Source organism: Agelaius phoeniceus, chromosome 1 (genome assembly GCF_051311805.1).
Source record: "Agelaius phoeniceus isolate bAgePho1 chromosome 1, bAgePho1.hap1, whole genome shotgun sequence".
NCBI lineage: Eukaryota > Metazoa > Chordata > Aves > Passeriformes > Icteridae > Agelaius > Agelaius phoeniceus.
In genome coordinates, this window is record NC_135265.1 from 50,534,692 (window position 1) to 50,559,571 (window position 24,880).

Below are 24,880 nucleotides of genomic sequence, written 5' to 3' on the forward strand. Positions count from 1 at the left end.
AATGAATCTTAATTGAGTCCTGAGAGTCAGCAGAACTGAGCATAACATTCTGTTATTTCTCTGCTAGACAATAGTCAGCTTCATTCAATAGGCTGCTGTTGAATCCCACTCTTCCATAGAACTCCAATTTATTTCTGGTACAGGGTGCCAGCAAATGGCTGTAAACAGTGGACAAGTTTGACTCTGTGCAAACTTTACCTACAGAAACTGTCCCTCTTTGAAGATCCAGTTACAAATCATTAATCATAACACTTTTGTTTAGTACAAGTAGGAAACCTTTAAGTTTTTGTTGTAGTTGAGTTTATTTTCAAAACCAAGTCCATACTAGGGTGTTTTGGTGTATTTGCTTGTATGCCTGTGATTCTGTTCAGGAAGGACAAACAGACATTTCCTTTGTTTTTTTTCAGCTGAAAATGGAGAAGGCTTCCATATAATTCTGAAGTGACATCACACACTTGCTAGACTGATACTCCAATGCAGAATCAAGTCCTGCCTAAAGACTATGAAGATCATCCAAAACCTTAGGATCTAACTTCACTGTATAAGATGTTTCATATTGAAAACACAAAATGACCTTTCTAATGAGCTGTTTGATAGGTGAACTTTCTTATCACTGCCATAGCTAAGTGTCCTCATGAGAGGTATAATGCCATGACAGCTTCTGTACAGGCATGGAAGACAATGTAAGCAAAGGTGCTTGCCCTTCACTGAAATAAGGCAAACTATGGCCAGTAGATACAGTTTATAGAAGCGAAGCAGTGCTGCTTTTCTATTACCTGTATCCAGTTGGAGATGAATGTAAACTTATTTTGGGGCATTTACCTTTCTGTGCCAGTTTGTCTATTACGTGCTTGTACCTTAGGCTGGTTTTATTTTTTGATGTTAGCAGAGCACATGCTAATCTGTGTGGAGATGAGTAGTTAAGGTGATAGTGATCAGGTTGTCAGGTCTTTGAGAGTCAAGCTGTCAAAACAGCTTCCCGTGTAAATTGTGTATAAGAGTGTATGTAAGAAGTGTAAATGCCAGAACAGGGCTTTTAAGAAGCCCTAGACAGATGCAATATATGCATGCAGCAAACTGCATTATCAATAGTACCTTATTGGAGGGATTAATATAAATCCTATGGGGTACCAAGTAATTGTGTTTTGCTTTAATGAATTTAATGGAAAAGAATTGCCTATGCATCCTTTATGTTTAGTTTCCTAGGTTCCTCGGCAGAGCACTGCTGCAGTTTAACTCTTTGCTTGTAAAATTGTGGGTTTAAAAATACTGGCAGTGAGAAGTGGGGTTTTCAGTGGAATTATGCAGATGAGGGAAGATGACCCACTGGCACCACAGGGCTGTCATAGCTTTCAGCAGCATCAAATAAATTGCTTGAGAAACACTAAATACACACCCTGTAAGTTTCCTTCCTGGCAGGTCACTGCCCTGCTGGAGCTCCTATTCTGGACAAATCTCTTCTTACCTTTTCAGTTGACCTTCCTGCACCCTCCATCCATCCATGCTGTACACCTGTTACAGTGCCTCTTCCATATGACCAAATACTTATGTTCTCTGAAACAGGCAATGTGCTTTCTTGGTGTTTTGGATGTGTCTTGTAAAGTCATGGCACAGCATTTCCTAGGCTAACATTAAGTTTCAATTGGTCAGGTACTTAGAGGGGAGTATTTCCAGAGGTATTAAGCGACAGTTTCAGAGCTGTTATTCTGTGCCTTTGGAAAGTTCCAACTTGATCTCTGGCTTAAAAGCTTGGGAATAGTTTGCTTTTTATGCTGCGGTGTTCCGTGTAAACCAATACTACAGCATGTAAAAAAGCAACTTTTTCATTTCCCCTTCCATAACTGGCTCAAGTGCTTAGCAGAAAAGCTTCTGAAAGCTGTAGCATTTTGAAAATTTAAATTCATCAAACCTAGAGTTTTTTTCCTATTTTTGGTTGGGTTTTTTTTTTCTGCACTGAAAGTAAAATTTTATGTACTTAAACATTTCTGCCTATAAGTTGTTCATCTTTGGGTATTGTTTGGTCCTAGTATTTTCCTCAACTGACACTTGTGTCTTTTTAGCTCACACCATATTCAAATCCAAATGTGTTATAAAAGTGGAAAAATCCTTGATTGGAAAGTATCCAAATAGCTAATTTTAAAGAATATTGAAAGTTGTACAGTAGTTTGTCCAGCTCACTTGAAATTGGAATTAAATTATGGCACCAGCAAATGGCTTTTGTTTTTTAATAAGATGTACACATTTCAATTTAAGTATAATAAATGTTTTTCAATAATTTTGTAAATGTGCTTTTCTTTTTGTTTACTTCTTTTTTTCCCACACCCACATTACAGACAGTCCATTGCTAAGATTTAGATTAATTACAAGACCTGCCCTAGCAAGAATAGTTAGTCAAGGTAAGGAAGGGAAGTAAACCAACCCTGCAGTATATCCTGCACACCATGCATTCACATGGATCTTCTGCTACTAGTAGAAATCTTCTTAGAGTTGAAATAATTCCAACAAATTCAAGTTTGACATCAGCTGATTGTTTATTTAAGTGTCCTATATCAGAGTAGATTCCATTTGTTTTTGTACATCTTCAATGCAATAGACTTACAAGGTTCATTATGGTCTTAGAAAAAAAAATGAGCCAACAAAAGGCAACACATATTGACATATTGGTACCAATGACTGCCCTGGTACAGTTGAGAATAAAATCTAGTTAAAACTCTCATTAGACCAGCAGTGTCTGAATGGAACTCTTCAGTATGACTGTAACAACACTCCACTGCTGTGCAAAAGAAGCCCAGAGTGGCTTACTTTGTACAGAAATCCATCTAAGAAATCCATCTGTAGTCTAAGGTGTAATTTAACCCCAAAGCTGAGCTCTTAATTTACTGTCCCCATCCTCTGTGAGTCCACACAACCCAGCCACTGCTGGCCACAGAAGTTCAAGATCATGCTCACTCCTTCTTAGAAGTCATTTAAAATTTGCAGGGGAGAAATGGCAGTACTGTCCAGTAGTAGCTTTTCCAACTGCTTTTTAATTTTCAGTAAACACAGGCCCTGAACTCTTAAAACACACACACAGTCAAACTTACACAAAAAAAGCTTTCTGAATTGTCAAGTAGTTTCTCTCAGTTAATTAAATTGCTTAATATAAAAAGTTTATCTAATTGTCTAGCACTGAAAAACTAAGGATGAAAGCATGGCCTTAAGAGTTAATACACAGATTTTTATCATCATTATTATCATTCAGAAGCTGACAGCTTCTTAACCAAATGTGAAGACTTTGGCTTTCTACATTTGAAAACCACAGGTTTGGTATGGTTCAACTCCTGCCTACAGCTGAGCCCATATGCTTGTCCCTAAAATAGGTGGGCCAAACTGAATTCCTTGCTCCATCCTGCCTTCTGTAGCTGAACCTGTTTTCCATTCATCTGTAGAAAAGCATTTGTGCTACACCTCTCCTCCTGGAAGCGCTGCATCCTTTCCTTCCAGCCCACGGGGATGGCGTCGGCGGAAGCACCATGGCTGGCTGTGGCAGCAGGGACAGCAGAGTGCGTGGGCTCCACCACAGTGCATCTCTTACCCCGTTCAAGGCCGATGGCATCGGGCACAACCTGCATCAGCGACTGCCAAGCTTTGTACCAGCAGAGTTCAACTGAACCAAGTCCAAAAACTTGGGAAGTACTTCTAGTTCTATGGTATCTGGAGGTACTACCTTACCTTTGACATTACCTATCATGTCCTGTTACATAATTAAATATGAAGCTGAATCATGAAAAAGAACAAGCTGCTGTTTTACTGTAAGAGCTTATGATTACTTTGCATTTTTTGGTCAACATCTGCTAAAGCTGATTTGTCTTTAAAACCTGATACTTGATCTGTGGTGTATATTACAGAACAGCAGGCTCAGTTCCTTGGCGTGGCAGCTCGAGCCCCACGTTACAGCGGCACTTCACACCAAGTAGTGCTGACAAATGCAAATTAACTTCCAAGTTTTGTGAACTTCCACCAAGTAGCTGCTCCGCTGCAATGCCCACACGTTTGACAGGGTACCACAGTTCTCATGCCAACAGAAGGAAGGAGTTACTAATACAAACCAAAGCATCACCAACTTAATCCACAGCTGCACATTACGTTAAGATTTTTACCTGGAAAAAAAAAAGCTTTTCTTGTCACAAAACTGGATGACCAAACACCCAAACACCACCATTAGGACTTGTCAGGAAACCGACTCCTTCTGCTGACTTGCCGTCCCATTCTTCAACAACAACATCATTTTCTGTGTGGCTGCACTGGCTGTCAGAGGATAATACAGCATCTGCAGAGGCGCTGTCCGCTCCCTCCGACCGACGGAGGGGGAGTCACTGGAGCAAAGTAAGCATGAACTTTCACGTGAGGTAGATGAGCCTGTGGGTGAAAAGGGTGCATTATAATGGGAGAGAAAGAACAGAACTGAAAAGAGAAGCAGCACATCTCACCTGTTGTGCCAGCAAGTGCTATCTCATTAAGGTTAGTTAGCTATGAAGGAAGCATCTATACAGTGGATACCAACCAGCCAAGCTATCTTCTCCTCACATGTCATTCCTCATGACCCATCCAGTAAGGCACACCAGTATCTGGGCGCTCAGCCTGCACAGGGCTCCCTCTGGTTCCCCAGCAAAGCACTGACGAGCCCAGACAGCGCAGCAGGAAAGGCACAGGTTTGCTATAGGGGCAAGAGGGTGGACCCTGGCTACTAAGGGACAACTTCTCTGAACCTTATCTCCCATATTTCTGCTGCTGTTCTCATCCTGGAAAGCAGCATGAAATAAAATTGTGCTTCTGCCTTCAATTTGAGTCACTATCATCATCAGGGATGATCTTTCCAGTTGCAAAAATGTTTGGATGCGAATTTGGAATACGAGGCCGCAGACACGTTTAATTTCAAGGCTAAAACGCTGCCTCTACAATGCAGGTGGTCTCTGACCTAATGGGTGAGATACTCAGGGGAAAGGTTTGGGGCTGGGTTCCAGGGCCTGAGGCCCCACAGCCCATCAACTGAAATATCCATGCAGATGTTTTACTGTTGGCTCTGTGTATTAACATGTATTTAGGATTTAGCATGCCACTACACCCTCCTAAAAACAGAGGACTCTATTTGAAAAAAATACAGAAGGCAGAAGCTAAGAGCTCATCATTCCAACAACAAAATGTCACAAGTTAGAACTGACAATTATTGCTGTTCATAGAGGGAAGTTACACACATGGGGACCTAACAGAAGGACAGTCAGATGGTTTATCCAGCCTTCCATGCCTGGGACACCTGTAGGACTCCTACAATCTCAAGCAGCACCAAGAGCTCTGGCATTTCCACAGGAACAAGGCAGGAAACACCTACTCTGATCCGTTTGATGCCAGCTCGTGTGACCTGCTGACAGTCGTACAGCTCGATTCTCTCCAGGTTGTGGCAGTTCTCCAGGTGCTCCAGAGTCACGTCCGTGATGAGGAGACAGTTATCGAGCTCCAGCACCTGCAGCCTCTCGTGCCCACACGTGCTGTTGCTCAGATGAAGAATCCCATCATCAGTGATCAGTTCACAGTGAGATAAGCTCTGAAACAGAGAGAAAACAATTAACAACATCCCTCAGTTACTCGAGCCTCTGGACAGCAGAAGTCCTCTTCAACCTCCTTCACTCCAGTGGTTAAACAGCTACAAATAATACACAGCTGAAACCCATAAGAATAAAAAAAGAAACTGCTTTACTTAACAAAATGGCTGTACTTGATTTTAACTTTGCTTCAAAACAAGCTGACTCCCAAAACACATCACCAGCAAAACTCCTCAGGCCCCTTTGCTCTCTATGAATGTGGGAATTCTTTTCCAATTGTCCCACACAGTGCAAACAGCTCTGTGCCAGAAACAACTTTAAAGGATGATCCGAGAACATAGGGGAATAGATGAGTATCTGCTCAGGGGTTACTGTTTCACAGCTGCCATGGTCTCATACATACACCAAGCCCGTGCAAGTCCACACAGATGGAGAACAATCACAATAGACTGATTTGCCAAATAATGATTTCAAAGAAAAACAAGCCATGAACATTTGGCACCTCAGGCTGTACAGACAAGGAGCAATAAACATCTTGTACAGCTGCAGGAGCAGTCTTTTCTGCAACAGTCAGCATAATAAACCAAAAAAATCTGCTCCTCTTCAGCATATTTTTTTACTCCCTTGAATTTGAAGAACACGGAAAATGATGTTGCATCTTGGGCAGTGGCACCACATAAAGCACTCTCCTCATTTCTTCAGGGAATTCATGACTTTTGGAGAAGCACGGATGATGACAACAACAGGAAACAGACATTCCTCAGAGGCAGCTGAAAAATCCACTCTTTGTCACCACTGAAACAAATGCTCTCAAGTCTTCCCCAGTGAAACGTGCAGGATCTGTGAACTCTTCTCCTCTTGCCCTGGGCTCTGAGCTGGTGCCTTGCTTTATGCTCAGCCCTGAGTTCTGCCTGTACTTGTACCTAAGTCTAACAGTGTTGGGTAATGAAGTAGCATTTCCTTGCCCCAAGTAGTTTTTATCAGACAGTAATTGATGAAGAAACATCAAGCACTTTTTAACTCAGGGCAAGCAAATAGCAGGGCTCAAAAGGACCTCCTGCCAAACCCCCAACTCTAACACGCAACTTTTCCCCTCTCTGGGTACAACACATCTTTTCATTCCAGCCTGAAAAGGCAACCTGGGGACTTCCAACCTTACTTCACCTCAGGTACAGTCAGAGCATTTCCTTCCTGCTAACAAACACATGAGGTCTGTCCTGCTCTTTGAAACAATTTGGCCTCAACATTTTTCATCTTTGCTCTACAGAATGAGCAGGGAACCCAAGAAAGGCTGGGAGACAGGTCTGCATCTCCCTGGAGTCTGACAGGAGCCACCTTCAGCTCCAGCTGGTCCAATTTTACACGCCAAGTGTGAGCACCCAGCAGGGACTCCAAGCAACACCACGAGGGCAAACTGTCTCCAAAAGACAGCAGAAATGAAGTGCTTGTCCCTACAAAGAGTGTTTTAACTCCTGACACCCATTCAGGCAGTCTCTCAAGTCTTCCAACACATCAGCTCTCTCCTGTATCTCCTTTCTCTGTGCACTTGGTTTGGCTCAGAGCCTGGGGACCACCAGCAGTTGCAGGGTTAACCAACGTTCATAGCAGAGCTGCTGTTCCAAGGAAGGACAGGAGGCTGTGTGAAGCTGTTGGCTAATTAGGAGTGTTCCATCCCAGGAAGTAAGCAGCTTATAAAATCAGCTTTCCTGGGACACGGTATTGGTACTGCAAGGACAATACAGGATGTACAGCTGAGTTCGCAGAACTTTGTAGAACAAATATGCCAAATTATACACACTTCATAGTAAACCACAGGATTTTTCTGACTTTCCAAGCCTACTAAAAAGCATTAATAATGTGGAATTTTACAAATACACACTTGAAATCATAAGAACAAAGAGATATGGTCAAATTCTGTTATTGTTGTTAATACATACTAAAAGCGGTGCATAAATCAAGTATGGCATGACATACTATGAGAACTTCACATGCTGTGAAGAATTCAATTGTCTTCTCATCTTCAGGACTATCATGAGTATTTCACAGTTGCTCTACTAATTTAAATGTACAATTAAATACATTAACCAGAAATTACTTCTTAAGTGCATTAGGCAATAAAACACTCTAATACTGATGAAGATTTGCCCATTTCCACCATCTACTGAGTCTCTAAACAAGACAAAAGCAACTCCAACGTCAATCTCTGCAACTCCAAAATGTTTGTTCTAACTGCAAATACCCTAAAGCACAGCTGCAAAGGAGTTTACAGGACATTGGGAGCACCAAGATTAGCTCATGCACTGTATTTGGCACCTGCCTGCCTTGTCTTGTCTTTTCCTGTAATTCTCAGCCACTGCTGTTCACACACAATCTCTGAGTATGTATCCTTCCTATCCACAGTTTATATATAAGGATCTATATACACCAAAGAAATCAAGTTTTCTGGTTCCCTTAGGAAAGCTGTGATGTTTTACCAATGCCACACTTCCCTGTCTTTAGGCAAACACACAAAGGCCAGCAAAGAGGAGCAGGCTCAGAAAAAAATGCTTGGGATTTATGAGGTTTTATGGTATCTCTGTTGAAGCACTGACAGAACTGATTTTGTAAAAGATCTTTTGTACCAGTTGAGCAAGAACTGGCTGCAATTGAGATTACAATATAAAAATGTGTCCCATATAAATGGCTCCACAGCTCCTGACAACTCATTTGGTTTTACATCAAGAATGAGAGTTCAGAAATGAAACTGGACAGTTGATAAGAAAAAATTAAAAAACCAACAACATTAAATAGTGAACAAGCTCCTTTCAAAAGCCATCTCTCCTCATGTTGCTACCTTAGTAACACTAATCATAACACAATTTAATTAAGGAAGCAGAACACCTTCCTTTAATCCCATCTAAGAACAGATTATAAAGATACTTGTTCTCTCACGTAGATCTAAGTAGTTATAACAAATCTACACTAAAAAGACAACTGGCCTGAAATACAGGAGCTCCTACTGTAAGAACAATCCAGCAATTTTCAAGTGCCTTTATTGAAGAACAAACAAATTTATGTTACCTCAAATTGGGTTTGATGATCTGAAAGATCTAAGCTACCACTCCCTAGAAAACAGTTCTTTGAAATCCAGTAAGCAAGGTACCCCACTCTCAGTCCTCTCCAATTATGTTCAAAAGTCAAGTCCAAGGAAACCTTCCATAATTTATTATGCAAATGTAAAAAAGTGCTTGGAAAAAAGTGCTTACAGAGTGATTACATTTATCTTCTCTGGGTGGTTTTGTTTATTCAATATTTGATGTGAAGTGTCATACTCCCTAAGAAAACCATTACCAAACACTTGAGAATATCCATAAAGAATCTAAGTGCTTTAAGTTAAATCAAATATGAAGGATGTTAACCATAAAATAAAAGCTTTCTGGTTTTTACTCACTGATTTGGTAACATTTTTTTAATCACACACAATGCATATAAATATTTTAGGAGTGCTGCTTTTAGAATACTTATGAAACTTGCACATATTTTGCACAGTGTCACTGTGCATCAGGAATTATTTCTAGACACAGAGTGAACAGCCTGGGCTTGTACTGCAGGAGTTGTCCCTGTGTGTCCTTCCAGGGGGAGCACCACAGGCCACAGACCAGGAGTTACACTTACCAATGCTTGAAGCTTAGGACAGTGTATGGAAAGTTGTATCAATGTGCTGTCAGTTATCTGGGAATAAAAGAAACCAAACATCAGCCATAAGCAACAGACAGCAGGAAAGGCAACCCTACAACATCTCTTTCTGTACCCTACATCTCTTTCTGTACCAGATGAGGGTTCTGTTATTTGTGGAAAACAACTCCTCACCTGTTACTCTCCAAGTATTTCCCTGTATAGAATTTCCCAACAATTATTTTTATTTCTTACCATAAACACAACACTATTTATAAAAACCAAAGAACATCTAGACGAAGGTGTTAATGTATTGCATTATTACACTGGACATTCAATATTCCTTTTCATATCAAATCTCACCAAAACACACTCTTCCAAGTCCATCTTCTCCAGCTCATGGCAATTCTACAATAAACAAAAAATGAACAGATAAACAAACAAAAAAAAAAATAAAACAACATATAGACATAAAATTATGCACAGGGCTTATAATATGGGACAGCACAGCTTGCAAGATGAAACTGTGATCTAAATCTCTTCAAATACTTGATCACCATCAAATGACAAAAAAAAAAAAAGAAATAAACAGATGAATTAACAAGCAATACCCCACCTCCCTCTGAAACATCTACATTTCAGCCTTTCTCCTAAGAAGTGAAATGTCTCCTCCTAGTCCTGTAAGGTTTGAACAGGACATAGCAGTGCTCAGCAGCCCTGCTTCCCTTCCCCCCTCACTCCAAACCCACAGTATTTACAGCCCATGCACTAAAGCCAGCTCCTCTGCACACACATGAACCCAACTTCTGCCTTTATCAGCTGCACCTGACTCACCTGGAATACACTTAAGCCCATGGCACATTTCTCTTTGTTGTCATACATTAGAAAGAAGCCTTAAACCCAAACTGCTTTGGCAATAAATGCTGAAAATATGAAAATAGGGTCTACTTTAAGGGCAGAAGGAAGCTGCTGTCACACCTACACAATTTTCTCAGAGCAACATTCTGAGAGACCCCCAGCAAGCTTTCAGAAGTGCTTTCAGTATCTGATCATGACTAATTTCAAGAAAAGGATGTAACCTTGTGACCTTGCAGCAGACCACACACTGCCAAAGGTTGGCTCAATTCCCAATCTGTTTTTTCCAGGAATAGGGAAAAAAAGGTTTAAGAGCAGGCTTGAGGTGACCACCAAGAGCCTGAGGATGTAGTGCTGGACAATCAGAAAACCACTCTGGGTTTTAAACAGGGTTTTAGTGGTTAAACAGAGCGGTTTTTTTAGGTGGCCACCAAAAAAAAAACCCCTTTTCATTCACATTAAATATCAGCAGCATAAATCCCATTTACAGAGTACAATTTTAGTGTTCAGATTTCCTAACCAGCAAACACCCAAGTCTAACATGAAGCATTTGACACCACCAATATGCTTTCTGTATGGATTTACAGCATGAACCAGGGCACAAGTGCTTATAGTTTATAATGGATAATGTAAGTGATCTGTAATTTAAAGTTATCTTCAGAACAATCAATTATATGCTGATTTTTTTAATGTAAATATCACAAGGGTGTGTGCCATCAATATAAGGGAAATTTGGCTAGAATATATAACATGAGTCTAGAATTATGTTAAGTGTAATAAACACAATTGAAACAAATGAAAAAAGAGAGGAAAAAAGTGAAAAATGCAACGATAGATGGCAAATTAGATCAAGTTGCAGATCTAAGTATAATCCAGAAACAAAATAGCTTTTTAGCCCCCTCCTCCACTGGCTTCTTTCTACTTTAATTTTCCTCTTCTCACGTTGCTTCCCAGCAGGACTACATCGATTCACAGCTGCTCAGCAGCAATGAACCAGGGCGAGCTGTAACCTTCTGAAATGACCCTTACCCGTGCGAGAAGGGTAAACCCAGCATCTGTGAGATGTGAACATCTTGCAGCTTCCAGAATCCTGGAAAAGTTTTAAATGTTAAAGAAAACATTAACATAGAGAAAAGCAAATGCATTTGAGATACAAATCTGTCTTCTGCAACTTCAAAGTTCTCAATAGTAAAAGTATGTGTATATATACAGAAATACACATTTACACACATCCTCCCCCTATTTTTCACCGTGACTTGAAATGAAAAAGCAGACTTAATTCAGTTTATCAGAAGATTCTGGCAGTCAGAGAACATTTAGTGGAAAAAAATTATACACAATGAGGGTCATTTTAACCTCTTGTTTCACTAAAAGCATAGTGACCAAGTTTTCTCATGTGTTATCTGAGGAAAGCTTTGGGAAAATAAACCCTGAGTTAAGGAAAATGCAGATGAAGCCTACATCTGTTATCTAAGCACAGGCTGCTGGGAAATGACAAAACTGAGAAAGTGCTTAGTAGAAATCCCCTCAGAGCCTCTGCATGAAGCACAGTGAAGCAAGTTACCAGAAAGCATGGAGCTAAAAACCTCCAAGCTGCAGTAAGAACAACAAACTATATCAACACAACCTTAAAGAAAACAACAGTGTTTTGGAAAGGTAATCCTAACACTCTTCCAACAGGCACTGGGAAGTAGTACCAAGGAAAAAGAAATCCCAGAAGGTCAACTGCCCCAAACAGCACAACTAGTATGCACAACAGGCCTCCATCCCATTTGTTGTCTTTGTCTTTTTTTTAAGGAACACTTTCCTTTGCAGGTGGAGTGAGTATCAAGACGAGTAAGGGGAAACCGCAGTGCCATGGGATGAGCAGCGCAAACTGAGTGCAACTTACCACAGCAACCACTGCTAGGGCTGGCAGGGAGGAGCAGGCAGGGAAAGAGGGACAAAAGAACTTTTTGTGGCAATACTCAGAAGCCTCCAGATCCTTCCACTGGTTTGGGAGGCCATTAGAACACTCTCTCCCTAGAGAGAAAGTGCAAAGGGAAAAGCCACACTGGGTATATGAATGAATTCCAACCCCATTGAAGGGGGGAATGTGGGGATGTGGGGCTCTGACTATGACTTTGCTGGGTCAGCCTCTTCCAAGGCAAAAGCAAGAGGGCAGCAAATTTAGAGCTGAGCAGCCCCACAAGCTTGAAAAGCCACTTTCAGAGTTCCAGTCTTCCAACAAGGTTCAGAAGTATGAGGGAAATTCAAGCTAAGTACAAGACAGGCATCTCTTCCCAAATTGATGGTTTTAATACTTCTGGGACTTACTTTACAGACTTATATTCAGGAATTCTGTGCCCTTCCATCACAGGCAGTTAGCAGGCTATCATAAAATACTCTCAGCTATTCTGAAAGTTGCCCGTGATACCAAATAGGAAGGAAAAAAACAACACCACCACAAAAAAACTCCCACAGTTCAGGTCACATTTGTCACCCTTCTAACTCCTTTCATCAATTACTTGCTACAAACCCCATCTCATTACATGGCTGACTTTAAAGGGGGGGTGGATAGGCAATGACATCTGCAATGATACCCAAAATAGTGAGGACACTACTTCCTGCACACCCAGTTGAAAAGACAACAATAGAAACAGAGGAATAAGAAACCAGAAGATAAGCAGCTCTAGCTGCCCTGAAATTGGGTGTGCAGACAGGGCAGGAGAATGGGGAGTGAGCTTTAATCACACATGCTGCATTAATCAGGCCCCAGAATGAAAAAAACAGGTGGGACGGCATTGGGTAGCATGGAAATAATGAGCAAAGTTCTAATTTTTGCTTTTGTTTTAGTGATTGTGCTTAAATACAGAGGGCTCTTTTTTTTCCTGTTACAGCTGACATGAATTTCCCACCCAGTGACTTGTGAAAAAGTATCTAACATAGGAGTTGATGAGACAAAATGATATTCAAAGGGGATTTGCCACTCTTATGAAGAAATGTTCTCTGAGTCAGACTCAGAGTTGCATTCATTGCCTACAGCTGCTTTTGGGCACACCTGGAATGTCTCTGCACTCAGCACCTCCCTGCTCCTGTGGAATTAGCAGCTGGTGGGGTTGAAAGGAATATGATCCTGACTTTCACAGTCCCACCCAGACAAAGGCATTCATTGTTCACAGGTGCTTTTCTTGACAAGCCTTGCCAAAATACCTACAAGTATTATAGCATTAAAAAGTGCTAATAAAGAAAAAAAAAGAAAGAGGTGGTACCAAGCCCCTGAAAGAACAAATGTAAAGAGGGATGACAAGATATCTGTATGTTGATGTGAGATAAGAAATATAGCTGAAGGGTCTGCTGAAAGCTTGACCTAAGTTTCTGCCCAAGGAGATACTTGTGACTGGTCACAACTGAATCAGGGAAATGCAGCACTATCATGGAAAGCAGCATAGTAGGACTTTCAAGATCCTGAAGTGAAGTGAGAGTAGCACAGCACAGAAAATACTCAAAATTTTCCTGACAGGGTCAGCAAGTCCAACAGAGGCAGCAGCATTTTCTTTCACACTCAACACTGAAATATTCAAAAGGTACAGAACAGGTGTGGAATTACATTTCCCTTTGATTTCCAACATAATTTTTATCAAGTACTTTCCATCCATGGTCCCAAAAGTCCAGCTGTAACCAGCTGCATCCTCTGTCCTTCCAATGTGCAGTAATCCTCAGCAGCAATCACTGCAAAGGGTCATTTTCTTTCCCTGTGCTGCTCCTCATTACAGGAGCAGAGCAGCAGACGCCTTCCCCCTCGTGGCTGACAGTTTTCCTACCAAAGCTGAAACAATTCCTGCTGCACTTGTACTGCCCTTGGAAAGAACTGCACAACTAGCAACAGTTTAGACCTCCTTTTATTTCCCATCTGAGATGCTAATTGAGAGAATGAGAGAAATGGTGGAAAAAGACCAGCAGTAACAGCATAGCTTTCTAGAGAACCCAGTAAGTTTGCCAAAAGGCTCCTAAGCTCCTAATAAGTATGAACAGGGACACAAAGGGGACTGTCAGCCTGGAATTGTCTTAAGGACAGGTCTTCTACAGTAACAAAAGCTCTTTTTCACCCATTCAGCTAAAGGAACACTGTGTGTCAGCATGTGGTATACTGGAATTTGAATGCAGCATCCCCTAATTTTTACAGACTACTCATTCCTCCACTGTCTGTGATTTAACTCTAACTTCTGACTCCTGCATATTCCTGTCATAAATGGCCATTTGTCATTCAAAAATCTTTTTATTTACTCTACATTAAAATTAGAAGTATTATCTCTCTCTACAATATGTCTCCATAACCAGGGAGCTGCTGCATAACTGAGCTATGGTTTTAAAGCCCACCATAACATATATGTTTGCACAAATTACACCAATGTGGAAGCTTATATTATTTTTAACTGATAAGCCCCTATTGTTCATAACATCTCTCATAAATATCAGTCCATGCTTGCCAAGGCATGAGCACACTTTATTTCAGTTTAAGAACACCAGGCTGTACTGCAGAGCACATTAAAAGGACTTTCATAATAAAATCTTTAAATATAATAATCAGATAAAATATAATAAATCAGATAAATAGAATAATCATATATAATTTAGCTATTTTTCAAGACAAATGACTGCATAAAACCACATCACAGTACACACATCAAAAGAAACAACACAACCACAGATCTTAGCTTTTAAAAAAGTAATGGGCTTTATATCTTTTTTTTCTTGCTTGTAGTTAGTACCTAAAATATTTAGCTAGAGGCACAGAACTGAACTGCTGGGTCCAGCACATCTTATATGTTATATATTAACTCTTGCTTTTCTGATATGCAGTGAACTACATTAATATGAAGCTACAGAGGACCAGCCCTCAAGTTTATGTACCTAATGTTTTGGTTGCAAATGTAGCTCATCTTCAGAAGTGAATTTCTTAGATCAGGCCAGTAAGAACATGACATACAACACAGTCATGACATACTCACTTCAGCCTTGGACAGTTCAGACCAAGTGCTGTGAGAGAAGCATCTGTCAGGTTGCTACAGCCTGAAACACAGAGTGACTGCAGTCTGTGGCATCCTCTACAGATTTTCACAATGCCTTCATCTGAAATTTGCTGCAATACAGAAGAAGGTTGAAGTTACTTCCTTATCAAGTAATCAGCCAAGAACAAAATTCAAGACATTGCCACTGAACTGCTACTGTCACACTGTATATAACCAAGGCAACCTGGATTTTCAACCAAAACACACAGTCAGGAAACCACATACAAAGATAACACTGAAGATAGTAAACTTTTACAATTCCTACTTAACTACGTATTTTTCCACAGACCTTAAGTTCTACTCTAAGGCAGTCTGAATCACAAAGTGAGAGTTGTTTGCTGTTGTCTTCCTCTTTCCCTTTGCTTTTTGTTTTGTAATTTTTCACTTTTTTTAAAATTGTGCTCACTTCCTATATATTGGTAGGGTCCAGGTCTTCTGTTCCAGTGACTGTGTAAGTTTGGGAACAGTGCAAAAGAGATTTCAAAGCCTCACAGCAGGAGAACTAACTACCTAATTTTCCCTGAAGCATTAGAACCCAAGGGAAAAACCCTTCACCTTCTGATAATTTTTGAAGCAAGAGTTACAGGAAAACAATTACACATAATCCATTTTTTACAGAAGGTAAGCGTAAAAGCCAGATTTGCCCTACCCTATACATTCCCCTTTGGATGAAAGATTTAACTCAAAAGAGGACTTTTAATTTCTCAAAAACGTTTTGTAGTAGATATTCTGTAAGGAGTAACTCCAAATTTAGAAGATGAATAAATAAGTTTTCTCTCTGAAACAGGAACTATAAGAAATAGCTCCATTGCAGCTGCACACAAAATAGCAACAGGAACTGGATTACTGTGTGTGTGCAAATAAGATTTGGTTTACAAGTCTTCTATTCTGAAAAAAGCTCTTGGTCCTCCTCCTAACACTATGAATTTAATTTTTCTGCTGTGTGGAACAGATTGTTTTATTTCCTGGCTTAATAATACTCTTGCAAAAATAGCAAAGACCTTCCAGTATTTTTAATAGAAAGCCTTGTATAAGCCCCTTATTTGAGTATGCTCATACAACTGTAGCATATTTCTGATGCTATTACCACAAAAATAACCATTCCTGGATGAAAACAGGATGAAAAATCGCAGTAGCTCAGCACAAAGGGAGATTACCTTACACTTCCCCCTCCCCAGCCCAGCACTTTTTAATATCAGAAGTTTAGATTCTGCAACTAATTCAGTCAAACTATTATCAGCAGAAAATTAAAAGTCTCTTTTTCTTTTTGGGGATCCAGAAGATTTTGTATAATCTACGGGTAAGAAGATATGTTTTGGAGTTCTGTCCAAATCAGGAGTCTGGATTTGACTCTCTAACACCATGTTATTTTCTGGAACTGTTCTGTTTGCTTTGAGAAATACACATGATGCTGTTCCTGGAAAAAGGGATGGCTTTGAAGACAAGGACTATGTAAATTTTATGCTGCTGTAACAAGCCCTCAAGTCATATATGAAAATTTTCCACTCTGAAATTGCTTGTGATTTCAATGCCCATATCACTGTCAGGAAAGCAAAGTGTTCAAAAAATGCCTGCAAGTTCCTGCAAGTTTCTAAAATCTTTCTCTAAAGATGGTACCTTTCAGATGTGCAGTTTCCAAAGCTAATACAAGTTCATTCCACAGCTGCTGGAGCTGGCCTGGCATTTTACAGGGCCCATAAAACAGTCATTGGAATTACAGTGGGGATCATATAAAGCACAAGGACACCTGCTGTGTAAAAATCCCTTTGATCATATGTAGCCTGGATGCTTCTGGAAGCATGCTTCCAAGCCATAGTAAGCAGGGCACACCTCCAGTGAAATCCAGCTTTAAAGCACATGTAATTAGGTAGGACACACAGACTAGCAACTCAGAAAACTGAAAGGAAAAACTACTTTCCCTCGGGAGGATTTTTTGTTTGTACTAAATAACAACAGACATCCTGACCAAAGGAAAGCTGTGGAGCACTTCTGTGCCAATGCCACTGTGAAGTGGGAGAGATAAGAACTGATTATCCACTTGAGATCCTTCCATAAAAACAGTCAGAAAAGGCTCATTAGTCTTGGGCAAAACACAACAGAAAAAGAACTTGTGAGAAGGGCAGCAAAAGGAAGTGTAAAAGGGGAGGAAATGACATACTGACTTTATTTAAGTGTGGTTCTGACCAAAAGAAGGAACTCCACTGCTATTCTCTTTCAGTGCCCAGCTTCAGTGGGCACCTACATTCAGACTGAAAAATTCTTTTTCATTAAACATCTGTATCATGGAAGCTCAAGCTTTGTATTCTTATTGTTCTTATTTTCTGCAATTTTAATGTAACTTTAAATAATCCCTAACACTCAAAAATATTCAACACTTTAAAGAAATCTATTAGGTTCAATCTTAACAAAAAATGTTCCCCTGCCACATTCATTCTAGAACAATCTGTAAAACAGATTGTAAAGGTTTGCAGGTTTTTATGATACCTTCTAGCAATAAAACTAGAAAACTTTTCAAAAACAAACAAACAAAAACATAATTTCATTATTCAACTCTGCATAACTGAAACACTGAAATTCTAATTGATTTCAATATCTTTTGAGGCTTATTTGCAGGGAAAGAATGACTTAGATATATTTAAAATCTAAAAGAAGGCCTTTCCCATTCCTGAAAAGTCACATCAACATCAAAAACAATGAAAAAGCCAACATAAACCAGAGCAAAGAAAATTTGTGTTCTTTAAGTAGAATTAAAAGTACATGAATGATTCCTAGTCATTTAATGACTAATGAATGTGTTCTCCATTAATATTGGAAAGGCAGGCCCTTCTGCCACTTAGATGGTTCTGAATCATCTTCAGTTATGATGCCATTACTTTTTACTCTCTATTATGTAGCCCAGAACATGACTTCTGCTCAATTAGAAACCTTAGAATTATGAATAGACCAAAATGCTATACAGTTCATGAAATTTGAATGAATGCAGTTAATTCTTACTCCAGAGCTTACCACACTTAAAAGATGTAATGAAGGGGAAAAAAATAACCCAACACTTCAAGTCAAAACTCAGCTGTAGAAACAGCCAGCTCATTTAAAGATACTATTTCACACAAAATACTGTAAACTCCAGAAATTAACTATCTTACTGAAGTGTATAGCAGATCAATTGATTAGCATTCAAAATTATTTCTGATTTCTAGAGAATGTACCTTTGGAAGCTTCAAATACTTACTGTACACGATTGCAAATTCAGGATTACAAGCTCATGACAGTGATTTTGAATGTGTTTCAATGCTTCATCTTCTAACTGTATTTAGTAATTAAATTGGACATAGGAAAAGAAACAAGAAATTAAAAGCACAGCAAAGCAGCCCAAAAAATGTACACATCTTGCAATATTGAACAAAATACTATAAAAAAATGACATTTTTAATTCATGGAGATTTCAAAAACCCAAAATAAAATTTTATTCCTAAAGGATCACCCAAGCAATTATGTACCTGTGTGCAACCTCTAAGAAATAGAGCTTTTAGTCCACTACACCCTTTCACCAGTGCTTCAATACCATCCTTCGTAATCTGATCACACCAGGAAAGATTCAAATGTTCCAGATTTCTGCAACCCTCACTGGGAGAATTAAAAAAATACATAAAGTTAAATCCAGCCTTCAAATAGTCATAACAGTGGGAAACCCAAATTAAACACACTGTTAGAAATTAATGATAGCCAGTGGACTGTGCCAGGCCTCCACAGAAAAGTCATGAGAAAAGACCACACACAAGCACCACAGTCTACACCCCAGAAGCCTTAGATATAGAATACAGCCCGTGCTGATTCACAGTATAAAGGTTCAGCACCAATTTTTTAACTTCATTAAATGCTGAACAGCTCTTTAAACACTTTTCTTTAACACAGAACACTGAATCTTCTTACCTTAAGCCTTTTAAAGAACTGTTTGTGATGGCTACGCAGGATGTCAGATCCAGATGTTTCAGCTTGGAACAGAATCTGCTAAGACTGTAACACGTGCTGCAAAACAGCAGACACACTAAAAATACCTTCAGCTACTTCTTTTTCCAAATTTTCCCATCAATCAAAAAACTTCTTTGACTTACCTGTCAGTGATTTTTGTGCACCCATTCAGATTTAAGTGTTCGATGTTTCTGCAGTTCTGTGCAAAGGTCCTACAACAAAGAGCTGAATCAATAAAATGTCCCGAGTGCAAGGCAGTCACTAGAGCGCGCTCTGTCCCACCTGTACCTCCTCCCACCTTGGTCAAAAAGCCGGATCTTCAAGGCACAGAGTAACTGCAAAGCATGCTTCAAACACATTTGTCTCAGTGGTTGCTTCTTCCTTTTCCTACTGCAAGTTCCTGGCCTTAGGAAAGTGCCATTTCTCTCTCAAACACCACTTGGGCAAGGTGCTTATTTCTGTCATATATCAGCCAGAACTTGCTGCAAATACCATAACAAAAACTCAAAGGGCATGAACAGAAAGCTTCAAGTGTTACATCAGTTACACATTAGGCTTCTGGGAAGAGTTTTTGCACATCTCATTACTGAAGCCTTTGCAAGTCTCAATAAGGAGCTTGCTCCCACAGCAAATGGAAAGGGACACACCTGGTACAATAGCAAGGGTAACCTAAGTTTATTGAACTACCAGTGGAATGCCCTGTAGGCTGCAAATTGCTTCTTTATTATTTTAAAAATTAAAAGGCATCAGTGTGCACTACTGGATATGAACTTTAAGGATGATTGGAGCTATTATACTGCTTGCATATATCATTATACTAATCAGCCTGAAGAAATACATACATTTTCTTTTCATCTGTGCAAAGTAATATTTACAGCTACATTGCATTTCAGAACACTGTTTTTATGCCCAGGTTTCCTTCAGCTGCATGGATTTTATAGGCAGGAGGGAAGGAAACACACAAAAACAGTTTTGTCTGGAGGCTTGCCCTGGTTAACAGATCTGACTACACGCTCAGCTGGTAACAGCTTCTGGCTCTACAGCATGGGTTGCAAACAATGGAAAAAAACCCCAGCAAGCAGTTATACTGGTGAGAGTTTCCACTTGAATACTCAAAACAGCTATTTCAAAATTCATATACTGGAGGGAGATTTACAATCAAGACACTCTTCAAATCACTTGGAAAGATGTTACACTTTGGAGGAACAGCAAACTGCCTCTGAGATTCAAGCATGTCCTGACAGACCTGCCACAAGCATTCAGTGCTTATATGGCCAATACCTACATCAGTAATTGGCCATTTTACTCAAAGTTTGATGTAGAAGAAAGATAAATAGAGCAATTAGTATTGCCCACAAAACTAATAGATCTGGAAACAACTCAACACAAATAGCCTTACAGGAAAAATCACTTTCAGAACAAGTATCTGAAAATTAATGCTGCATGAATTTACTCTAGAGGCAAAAGTTAAAGAATTGACTTACTTATAAATTTTAGAAATAGCTAAAGGTCACAGGACAGCAGCTTAATGCCCACTGATAACAAAATCTTTGCACTTATATTTTCTACCTCAGAATGGCCATAGTACTTGAGACTGAACACCATCCAGCCCAGGCTCCAGGGAGAGAGGAAGAAAGCATAACTGCAAAAAGCCAGACTCCAAGACTTCCTCCAAATGTTATTTGAGCCCTAAAGTGCTTGTGGTGCTCCACCTTCAGCTGGAGGTAGGATCTTAGGGTTTAAATACTCACAGAAATATCACAGGAACCTGGCTAAACATTTTGCATTGGAAAAAGCTCATATGGATTCAAACATTCTTCTGGGAACAAACTGCACAGTTCAGTTCATACCCTGTGTAAAAGAAGGGTCACTGTCCTCTCTAGAGCCTCCCACAATGTTCTTGTCACCTGCCTGTACTTATTTTGACCCAGAAAAGAATTCCAGATCCTTCCTGATTTTGAAGGCACTCAATGTAGGTACCAGTCTTTATCCTTCCTCCTATTTCTAGGGTCACCTCTTGTCCAGACTAGATGATAAACAATAAAATGACCACTAATCTTGATACTCTGACTATTGAAGGAAGCCAGAGTATAGTCTGAAAACATTTTAACCACTTGAAAATGGAGCAATATCAACATAATCCTCATGAAAGAAAAAGCCATGCTTCTGAAAAGCACAAGCTTTCATTTCTTAGTTCATTGCTAGAAAATAACAAAAGCTATATTTTGATCTCAAACTGATGTCTCATTTAGTCAATACCAAGGTATTTAGTACTTACCTAAATATCCCACTTTGCTCATCAGTCAGGACTCAGAAATACAAACAGACACAACAGTAATCTAATTGCAGTTGGTGCACACATTAGGAAACAAGTGATGTCTCCATCAAGGATTTTACTTACTTTAAAGAGGAGTCTCCGACACCAAGACATCCTCTCAGACTAAGCTGTCTCAGGAACCCACCACACCTTTTTGATATATTTTCCACAACACGACCCTTAAACCAAACAAAAGGAAGATTTAGCTGAGTTTTATTCTGACACAATATTCTAACCAAATTAAAAATCCCAGGAGTTAAGACTAGTCCCAGCTACACCCCACTAGAGTAAGAACTATAACTCTTGGAATTTCTTTTTCTGCTTTAAGAAATAACAGTTACCTGTTGGGAATCTGCACTCACACCCAGGTACTATTCAATTCAATCTTTAATTCTTTCTTCCTTTTTTTTCATTCGATCATACACAGCTCAACTTTTTGTCACAGCAGACCCTACCCATTAAGACTACTAAAATGATCTTCAAGTTTTGTCAGATGGGTAGGGAACTGCCCCAGAGGTGCAATGGGAGGCTTGGCCACTCCTCAAGGGTCCTAGCCACTCTTACAGCACCTAAGTTGAAATTGCCCACAGAGATCTTGCTTAGGCCAGTACATCACAACATCCCCCAGCAAGTCCCTGTTTTACAGCTCCTGCCTAGGGAAGCTTGCAACTGAAAGATGCCAAACACCTGGGTGGGAGCAGCAACAACAGGACTAATACCTAACAGCACTGTGCATTTTTTCCTCTCCCTTTATTTTTTGAAAGAAAAAATATGTGTAGAATTACAGGCCAGTGGATTTTTTGTTGACATGTTGTTACATTTTATTGTCCTTCTCTAATAATAACATCCTGGCCATCACTACGTAAAAATATTTTCTTATCAGAGCTTGTTTCTTGGTCCATATGCAACATTGCTTATCTTATCACTCCAAAGAATTTACACCAAAACAAAGAAACTGAAAATCTAGTTTAATTTTTTAAGCTTTTCAATCAATCAGTATTATTTCTCAGTAAAGGCCAAATACCTTTACTGTAAGAATAAATTCTTCAATGAATAATATATGATACAAGTTCAATTTACATTGCAGAAAAAAGCCAAATCCTAAAGAATTATTCAAAGAAAGTTTTCCCAAGTTTTCCCAAACTCATTTATGTAAAACCTCCCAAAATCCAGCATGCTAAAGAAGACAACTTTTGTGCATTCAAATACATTTAGCTGTTCAAATAATTTGTCACTCAAAAAACCTAGTTTTTCAACCTACCCCAGCTTACAATTAGTTCCACATACGAAGAAATCATAAGGTATGTTTAAATTCAAGATCACATATTTTTGATATTAAACAAACACATTTTTATAGGGTCCCTCCCATTTTATTCTCTACCATGTGAAGTCTTAAATAAAGAAAAGTTTCACAAAACCTAATTTTTCATAATTTGATATTCTCAGATCAAGTACTGACTAAAAAATCACCAATCAGCACAACGTCCAACTGAGCACAAAGTTGCCAAATATAGTTGGGAGCTTTTACCTGTCCTAAATTCATGGACAAAAAAATATGATACTAAAACAGCTAAAAAGAGTTCTTAGACACCAGATGTGAAACTCTTTTGTTGAAGAACTGATTTGTGAAATAATTTCTTGCTGAACACACTTTTATGAGTAAATTTAAGAGTTATGTATTACAAATGTACTTAAATACAATATACTGAAGTAACTGAAGTGCTACAAACCACAGCAACTTTTTATAGCAATAGGACATCATAACTTAGTTTCACTCCTTCTCCTGAATCCCATGTTACAAATATCTCAGCATCTCAGAGGGCAATGCCACTAGGTAAAATACAGGACAAAAATATTGAAAACTTGAAAATACAATTCTGTGTTTCGAAATACCAAAGTGACTGCAAACGCAGAAAAGGCCTATCAACAGGAAGGACTGCAGACCTGTGGGGTTTTACTTTATTTCTTAGCAAATGAGGAACACAAGATTAAGGGCAACTGAAAACATGACATTAAAGCTCCAAGTCTTCTTTGGCACATTTAGATTGAAGCAGATGCCAAAAATCTTTCTCCTACCTCTGCAAGATCCTCTTGTTTGAGGTAAGTAGAGCACAGGAGTTGGCAATAAAGTTTTAAAAGAGTGGTGAAAAAAATTTACTTTCTATGTTACTGTAAAACTTTAGGAACAGTTTGTACCATGGTTAGCAAAATACAGCAAATGAAACACATCTGGATTTTATTCATGCAACTAAGAAGTTAAAACATAAAATACAGAAACAAATCTACTATTGTAGTCTACATTTAATTTGTATCAACAAATAATAAAACAGTTCAGATTGAATCAAGGAATTTTTGTTCCCCACTAATTTTTTTCTTCATTTTCAGATGTCATATTTTATTTTGTTATGCACATCTATGATAGCATTAATGCAGACATGTTTTTCTTACAGAAGACAAGCCTACCCTTAAACCTTTCATTATACACTGGAAAGGACTTTACTTCACATGTTTCTGCATTCACACAAGGTTTAAACCTTATGAAACAAATGGTCATAAAATGGTAATCAGATACACACAAATCAAATCTAGGCAAGCCTGCAGTAAGAAAAGTTGTCCAGCATTTTAATGCTTTAATCTCCAAATGCTGTAGCCAAGTGTCCAGTGAGCTTCCAGCACTAGATGGCCCCCTCATAGAAGGATTTGGGACTAGCAGAACTATCCTCTAGATTGTAAATGCAATTCCAAGAATCTCACTCCATCCAGAGGCACGGTTTACACCTTTCCTTTCTAGAAATGAGCAGGCTTGAATTTCTAGAGCCTTATATGTATATGATATATGAAAATCATCTGGCACACAGCCGGCAACCAAAACTGAAACACACATCCAGGAAAAAAAAAAGGCAAAATATAGAGTTCTTTTTCATTTGCTCCTTCACAGTGCTATTTTCGTGATCTTAGTCTTTAAAATGTGTGAAAACAAGCGCAGTATGCAGGGCACTCAAAATGGGCTATGCTCTTCAACATCTCAATCGGAATAAAAAATACCCTAAAAATGAAAAAAGACACTAACCTCTATATCCGTTTGGAAGTTAAAGAGGTCTATTCTTTGCCAGTTGCTTCCATCCAGAGCTAAAACATTCCATGCCTACAGAAAACAAATACAGTTTATTTATTACTGCCACTGCCTGCTCCCTTCATTTTCCTCTCAGTAATACAATTGCAAACTTGACAATTTCAGGTAGCATTTTAAAAAAATTGTAGATATTAGTACTCATACATAGTTAAAAACATAGAATTTGAAGAAATTAATCTCAAATCTCCTAAATGGATTACACTTCAAAGGTTAACTTGTGGCTACAAAACATATGGCAAAGCAAGGTATTAAATGCGAAGCACATACACAGAAAGAGTTAACCCTCCATTCTTAAAAAGCTTTTGTACAGTTTTCTAATTAG

The 24,880-nt window shown here is 39.1% G+C and overlaps 2 protein-coding genes across 5 annotated transcripts in view; one reads left to right on the forward strand and one right to left on the reverse strand.

Annotated features, from left to right (window-relative positions):
* UBP1 (upstream binding protein 1) overlaps positions 1-2,284 on the forward strand; it is a 35,515-nt gene extending 33,231 nt beyond the window's left edge. For all 3 annotated transcript variants that reach the window (XM_054654882.2, XM_054654873.2, XM_054654890.2), the window contains one exon: positions 408-2,284. In XM_054654882.2, the coding sequence (XP_054510857.2) occupies positions 408-445 (38 nt within the window). In that variant the 3' untranslated portion in view covers positions 446-2,284. The remainder of the gene's footprint in view (positions 1-407) is intronic.
* Positions 2,285-2,512: 228 nt separating this feature from the next.
* Positions 2,513-24,880, reverse strand: part of FBXL2 (F-box and leucine rich repeat protein 2) — a 51,479-nt gene continuing 29,111 nt past the window's right edge. Inside the window, exons 4-15 of one of the 2 annotated variants that reach the window (XM_054641134.2) lie at positions 24,496-24,570; positions 21,510-21,604; positions 19,252-19,320; positions 19,070-19,165; positions 18,637-18,763; positions 18,369-18,443; positions 15,080-15,210; positions 11,118-11,178; positions 9,597-9,641; positions 9,234-9,290; positions 5,369-5,581; positions 2,513-4,398 (exon numbers count right to left, since the gene is read on the reverse strand). In XM_054641134.2, the coding sequence (XP_054497109.1) occupies positions 4,291-4,398; positions 5,369-5,581; positions 9,234-9,290; positions 9,597-9,641; positions 11,118-11,178; positions 15,080-15,210; positions 18,369-18,443; positions 18,637-18,763; positions 19,070-19,165; positions 19,252-19,320; positions 21,510-21,604; positions 24,496-24,570 (1,152 nt within the window). In that variant the 3' untranslated portion in view covers positions 2,513-4,290. Of the gene's footprint in view, positions 4,399-5,368; positions 5,582-9,233; positions 9,291-9,596; positions 9,642-11,117; positions 11,179-15,079; positions 15,211-18,368; positions 18,444-18,636; positions 18,764-19,069; positions 19,185-19,251; positions 19,321-21,509; positions 21,605-24,495; positions 24,571-24,880 lie in introns of those variants that run through there. The other variant, XM_054641143.2, reaches the window with a different exon arrangement.